At 45.8% G+C, this 7,226-nt stretch overlaps 1 protein-coding gene across 1 annotated transcript in view; it reads right to left on the minus strand.

Annotated features, from left to right (window-relative positions):
• UNC5D (unc-5 netrin receptor D) overlaps positions 1–7,226 on the minus strand; it is a 296,399-nt gene that overhangs the window by 108,222 nt on the left and 180,951 nt on the right. Inside the window, exon 9 of the mRNA XM_015411680.1 lies at positions 4,200–4,385. Within this exon, the coding sequence (XP_015267166.1) occupies positions 4,200–4,385 (186 nt within the window). The remainder of the gene's footprint in view (positions 1–4,199; positions 4,386–7,226) is intronic.

The raw sequence follows: 7,226 nt of genomic DNA on the forward strand, positions 1-7,226 counted from the left end.
ACTATATCATCTCTTTCTTGAGGAGAATCAAAACACAACAACATTCACGCTTTTTCGCACTTTCTCCCACCTTCAATAAGGCAACCATCTCGGCAAGACGAATGGTACAAATTCAAAGAACTGTACTTAACTACTGCATCTCTTAAATCATCAAAGGAAGCATTCCAGAAATGGAACTGTGCGTCAAAGATATTGTGGGTATGTGATAATTTGTCTGTGCAGGGCCTAAACATGATATATTTTAAAAATACCTATTTTTCTACTTTTTTTTTAAAAAAAGTATTTGTTTAGATTTAATTCCCTGTTCAGATTTAACTCCATGTCACATCACTGGGCACCCCAGCCCTGGAGGAGAAGGGGTGAAACATGGGCACTACCATAAGAATGTAATCGGCACTTAAGAGGGCAGAAGGTGGTAAGAAGCACACAGAAAGCATACACATATACAACGTTTTTGGGAAACAAAGGGAGGAGTGGGAGAATGTCAGGGAGTGAGGCAATACCTACCCTTCCTGAAGAAGTCAAAGAGTCTGTGAAGAGGGAGAGATGGCGAAATGACCAGCGCTTTGCAGAGAAGAAGGACTCAATATATTGGGGGGGGGGGTTATTGATAGGCGCCCAAGACAACACAAACAAAGCAACGGGGCTGCGCTGAAGATTACGCCTATGCACAGCAATAGGGCTGCGCTGGGCTAGGTATACCCAAAACTGTGTCCAGAGGGCTTGCTAATATGGGGGGGGGTCTCTCAGAACAAACCATTGATGAGATTAGTCAGCGGTAAAACAATGTCGCTGGGAAATGGGGTATAGAGTTCCCATAAATGAACAAAAGAGACTGGACGTTCTCTTCTGGATGCAAAGTACAATTTGGGTTGGGTTCCTGATTGCTTTTCCGGCGGTACGAAGAACTGATGGATTGCTAATTTAAACTAATCAAAACGGAAGCAATACTGCTTGATGAGCCACCTGGGTTTGGGGTGTGGAAAAGGAGTTGAAGTCAGGAGCTTTTATTATAAAGGAAATGTGGGTAAGAAGGATGAGGTGAGATTGATAGGATTAGGGATTGAAGCTGAAAAGAAGTAGCTCTGGGGCGAGGCAAATCCATTGTCCGTAGTATGCAGATGTCAGCAGGGTGGAGGGGAGATTGCAGCTGTCAGAACAAGATCTCATGTGTTTCCCAGGGTCACTGCCTAGGCATGATTATAGGGCCTGCCAGTACTGGCATTCATCTTTGTGTCCACTTATGTTAAGATGCCTGGTGTATAGACTCCTGGGGTACCCCAATGGGGTACACTGCTGGTTGAAATGACCCCTTCTGAGAGAAGGGGGGGGGTCTGCATGCTTACAAGCCAGGCCTGAGTTCTCTGCAGGCATTAGAGCCACAGGACTCCCCTGGACAGGGAAAATGATGTTCCTGGCCTAGAGCCACAACTACCACTTGGCCAATCCTGGGTGTCCTAGCTACTGCTAGGATTAAACCTGCTGGCAGTATGGTAAATGATGAGGTGGTCAGAGCTAGGAGCTACCAAGACCAGGTGAAGGATCTCAGCAGGGAAAGAAGGTTCAAGAACCTGGATGAAAGATGGTATACTGAAGGACAAACCAGGCTGCAGGGTGACTGCTAACCTTGGAACTGCTGACTGGAACTGATCTAATCAATAAAATAGGCAACCTCACCATCTCTTGAGTGGTGACCATATGGAGACACCATGGTACATCCCAGGGCCTAAAAACATCCTACCTTTTTTCATGTGATGAAAACCATCTCAGGATGGAACAGGGTCATACCAGTATTGTGAACATTCTCTATGAAAAAGGTTTTGTGTTTGTGCCTGTCTGAGTAAGGCTAGCTGGAAATAGGTTCTTCTGAGCCTGAGACTTCAGTGGTTGGAGGAAGATGATTCCATCTCTGGGTCCTATTTCCTTTGTGGGTTACCCAGGCCACAGCTGTACATGGAACACAGGCTGGGAGAGACAGGCACTGCAGATGCAGACAATTGTAGAGACAGCTTCACCTTTGTCCAATGGCAATACAAAGCTATCTCTCCAAGAGCCTGCCTGTGCAGCGCTTGCCTATCTCTCTCAGCTCTACAAACAACTCTAGCCTGACACTTAATTATTTGTAGAAAAGGATCTTTCCTGGTTTCCCTTTCAAGACAGGACTTCTGCAGGTTTTAGCTTAACATAAGAACATTAGAGAAGCCAATGTTGGATCAGGAATGGGCCATCCACTCCAACACTCTGTCACATAGTGGCCAAAATTACCAGGTGCCATTAAGAGGTCCACCAGTAGGGATGTGCATTTGGTTTGTCCGAACCAAATGCACCCCCGAAAATGGCCCATTCGGGCCCCTTTCGGGCTGCTGAGGGCCAATTCAGATTCTCTGATCTGAATCGGCTTGCCACCGAAATGTTGGCCCCTTTATATCCTATGGGCCACTGATGTCAATTGTGAAAACAGCTTCCACATGGAATTTGACAAACATATGGAGGCTGGAGCAGACAGGAAAAAACCCCAAGGCAAGCAAGCCCCACCCCCCAAGCAACAGCAACCAGCAGAAGCTGTTCATGCCAGCCACTACCACCACCTTCCGTAGCAGTGAATTCCATGTGTTAATCACTGTTTGGATGAAGAAGTACTTCCTTTCATCTGTTCTAACTTCTAACCTGACTGCTCATCAATTTCATTGAGTGCCCACGAGTTCTTGTCTTGTGAGAAAGGGTGAAGTACTTCTTTCTCTACCTGCTCTATCCCATGCATAGCCTTGTAAACCTCTTATCATGTCACCCCTCAGTCACTGTTTCTCAAACCTAAGATCCCCAAGCACCTTAACCTTTCTTCCTAGGGAAAGTGTCCTCCTCTTATCATTGCAGTTGCCCTTTTCTGCTATATTCTTTTTGAGGTGTGTGTGGTGTGAGTGGTCCAATGAAGTTGCACCATCAATTTATACAGGGCAGGGCCTGTATAAATGTTGTTCCTGTTGGGCTTTTGGGGTTTCTGTGTGGCACTGTGGCATGCTTGCACTGCCACAGGGCCACTTGTTCTGGAGTGTGCCACTTGTTCTCATGGCAAACAAGCACCTCCCAAGACAGTTCACTTTCCCTGAGATTCTCTGGGAGAGTCTGACTGCTGCCTGCTTGCCTGCCTTAAGTGCTGCTGGCTGGGTTTCCCCAACCTGTTTGGGTGCCCATTGAATTGGGCCCACTGGTCCAATTGCTTTGGGACATGGGGATTTATGTGGTGAGAGGCTCCTGAAGCTACGGACCCCCTGGTCCAATGTTCTTGAAACCTGGTAGGTATCTTGACGAGAGGCTTCAGCAGCTACCCTACGAGTTTGGAGCCTTTCTCTCAAACCCCCTCCCCTCCAACCCCCAGAATATACCCTATGTTTTCACCACTGACTTCAATGGCCCATAGGATATAAAGGTAAAGGTAAAGGTTCCCTTGCTCGAAAGCCAGTCGAATCCGACTCTAGGGTTGCGGTGCTCATCTCCGTTTCAAAGCCGAAGAGCCAGCGCTGTCCGAAGACGTTTCCGTGGTCATGTGGCCGGCATGACTAAACACCAAGGCGCACGGAACGCTGTTACCTTCCCACTGAAGTGGTCCCTATTTATCTACTTGCAATTTCTTGCTTTCGAACTGCTAGGTTGGCAGGAGCTGGAACTAGAGACAGGAGCTCACCCTGTCTTGCGGCACCCGGGTCTTGAACCGCTGAACTACTGACCTTCCACAGCCTGCAGTTCAGCGTCTTAACCACTTGAGCCACCACAGCTCCCCATAGGATATAATGGAGCCCAAATTGACATCTGGCTGGCGGAAATACTCCCAATCTGCTCCTACTGCCGAAATTAACATGCGGGAGTCTTTCTGCCCACTGAAATTGATTCTGGCCAATTTTTTTTTTTTTTTTTTGCACATCCCTATCCACCAGTGGGGCCAGGACACTAAGAAACCCTCCCACTGTTACCTCCCCAAGCACGTCGGCCCAGAAAAGATCACAACAACAATACCTAAGCAGTACAGTCGTGAGTGAATATTATTTACTTGAATGCAAGACATCCACCCTTCCCATTTGGTTCCAGTATTACAGGTATTACTGGAGAGATGAACTATAACCACGTGAAATCAGGTCCACACTACAACAGTAAAGCACCCTCAGTGAATTCTCGTTCAACAAGAAATGTTCTAAATTACCAACCTTGGCGGACAGTTTTAAAATTGAATGTCTGGAAGCCTCCTGTCAGGGCAGATGAGTCAATCACATCCACACCGTATTCACTCTGGCTCCGTCTGTAGAGAGTCACGGCGACCACGATGACAGCCACTGCAATGACTGCAGCTCCCAAGCCTGAGTACAGGGCGATGTCCGTGGCATTCTCAATGTCTGCAAGGAGAGAGGGGATAGTACCAAATGAACAACGCATTGCAGGCTCCCTTTCAGATGCTGACACAAGTACCAATTAGCACTGGAATGTACAGGATATGGGATAGGAAAGATAGATGTCAATAAAAGTGGCAAAATGTACAGCATCTGGGGTAGGAAAGCCTTCCTCACCTCACCAGACGAGTCTGTTCAATGAATTTAACAGAGAATTCTCATTTGCTCATTTTGGATTTGTGCGAGAGACTAACCCCCAAGTCAGAAAAATGCAGCTATCATGTACTGGGTCCACATCAGAACTATCTGTCTGCTAGTGTTTCTCTTGGATCTTGAGCACAGAAAGATCTATCTCAATAACTTGCTACCCTAACTGAATATGCCAAAGAATGAACATTTTGTATGAAACAACTATCAATGAACCATGGCCCCTTTCTAATCTTCTCAATATCCAGGGGTCATTTCGTAGAAAAAGAGCTAGGGGAACTCATTAGCATAACTCATTAGCATATGCCACACCCCCTGACATCAGGGGCCCGGTGGTGGACCTGCAAGGAACCCCCGCGAAGGCCCTCTTTGGCCCCAGGCAGGCAGGGGTGGGGAGAGGCGGGGAAGAAGCAACTTACCCTCCCTCTTCTCCTGCCTCCTCCTGGCTGAATGAGGGCTGGAAGCAGGGGGCGGGGCTTCAGCATGTGCCCCGCCCCCCTGCACCTCACCCGGAGGAACTGCGTTCCCCCACGTTCCCCCCCGAAATGACCTCTGTCAATATCCCATCATCACAACATGATTTGGTAAGAGGTACAGCTTTGTCTGATAGCATTTCCCATCATCTAGCTTTAGGGTGTGAAGGAGTTAGAAATGCCTTCTCCTAGGGTTGCCAACCTCCAGGTGGTGGCTGGGAAACTCCTGGGATTACAACAGATCTCCAGGTGACGGAGATTAGTTCCCCTGGAGAAAATGACCACTTTGGAAGGCATTATACCTCACTGAAGTCCCTCCCCTCCCCAAACCTCACCCTCCTCAGGATCTACCCTCAAAATCTCCAGGTATTTCCCCACCCAGAGCTGGCAACCCTACCTTGTCCCCTTTCTAATGCCAATGTCAGATGAATGTCCCAGTCCTCAGATCCTAACATATGAAGCAGAATTAGCATACTGTGCTATGGAATAGATGGTTTGTGGTGAGTTGTGGGGAAAGTTGAAAGCATAGTAAATTTAGCAAGCTCAAAAAATTGAGGGAAAAAACTGCCTTAATGGACAGCTTTAAACTTCTGGCTCACTAAACATTTTAAATTTCTTTTTTTCCTTTTCTGCATCCAGTATTTCCCAGACGGACTCCTCACCACTTCAAAACAGGACCGTGATCTAACTGGCTCTCCTTGTGCTACATTCTGAGTAAGCCTCTATCCTTTGAAACTTGAGGAAACATTTAGAGAAGAGATATCAGAAAGGTTGTCAAAAAGAGCAATACAGAATATGTCTGTTGGTGTATGGTGCTGATTGTTAACTTTCCAGTTGCTCAAAACAAGTGCTAGTGTAATGTAGCACCTAGAGTTTCAGACTAGGACATGGTAAAATCAGGATGTAAACTCTAATTCTTCTGGAAGCTCACTGCATGAAATTGAGCCAGTCACATGATCCCAAGCCTAACTCACCTCACAGGATTGTTGTGAGGGAAGATGCTGGGAGGAGAATATATATTCCCTGTGCTCCATGAAGAAGGACAGGAACAAAATACATTAAACAGACACTTCCTTTTCTGAATGAGAACTTTAAAAAATCTTCAGCTGAGCATGGGTAACAATAACAATTCGGTGGCTACTGCACAATGTCATTGGGGTCATGTAGCTGCTTTAGTGATTTAACTTATTTTTCCCCCTTCACACAGAACACAGGCATTAATCTATGTCAGTGGAACCAATTAGGCTATGTCACAGTGCAGGCTCATCACACTTTTTAAAAAGACAATAAAAACAGGGGGAAATGAGAAAACTCCATTGAATTATTTTTTCCCCATTTTTTCCCAATTATTTCTTTCTCCTCCTCAAGCGCAATACTGCAGATACATGCATAATAAGATATACTACATTTGTGGGTTTATTTATTTAAACAGATACAATCTTATACAAGACTTCTGTGCTGCAGCACTTCCGTAGAAAAGAAATTCAGATGGGCTTATCCAGGAAGAAAAGCAAAACATTTTGACAATCTCTGCTCAGACCATCCCACTTTCCATTGTTCTAAAACGTACTAGATTATTGTGTTACCATCAACTTGGGGAGGGTTGGAGGTGGGGTGGCTCTGTATGTCAGAGAGGGTATAAAGTCCAGAAAGATTGAGAGGCTAAGAGAATTGGATTCGCTCCTGGAAGTTCTATGGGTTGAAATAGGGGGGCCAAAAGGATACTTAACACTGGGAGTTTGTTATCGCCCACCAGATCAAAAGATAGAGGAGGATTATAACATGATGAATGAATTAAAGATAGCAGCTAGACAAAAACACTGTGTCATAATAGGTGATTTTAAATACCCACACATTGATTGGGTCAATATGTGTTCTAGTCGAGAAAAAGAGATTGAGTTTCTAGACACTCTAAATGACTGTGCTATGGAGCAGATGGTCATGGAACCTACCAGGGGAGGGGCAATCCCTGATTTGGTCCTAAGTAACACTCAAGACCTGGTGAGAGATGTAAAAGTGATTGCACCGCTTGGGAACAGTGATCATAATGTTGTTGAGTTCAACATTTGTATAAATAGGCCAAAAAGACTCACACAACCACTTTTAACTTTAAAAGGGGTAATTTCTCTGATATGAGGGGACATGTAGGGAGGAAATTGAAAGGAAA

The sequence above is a fragment of the Gekko japonicus genome, unplaced genomic scaffold (genome assembly GCF_001447785.1).
Source record: "Gekko japonicus isolate JY-2015 unplaced genomic scaffold, Gekko_japonicus_V1.1 scaffold90, whole genome shotgun sequence".
NCBI lineage: Eukaryota > Metazoa > Chordata > Lepidosauria > Squamata > Gekkonidae > Gekko > Gekko japonicus.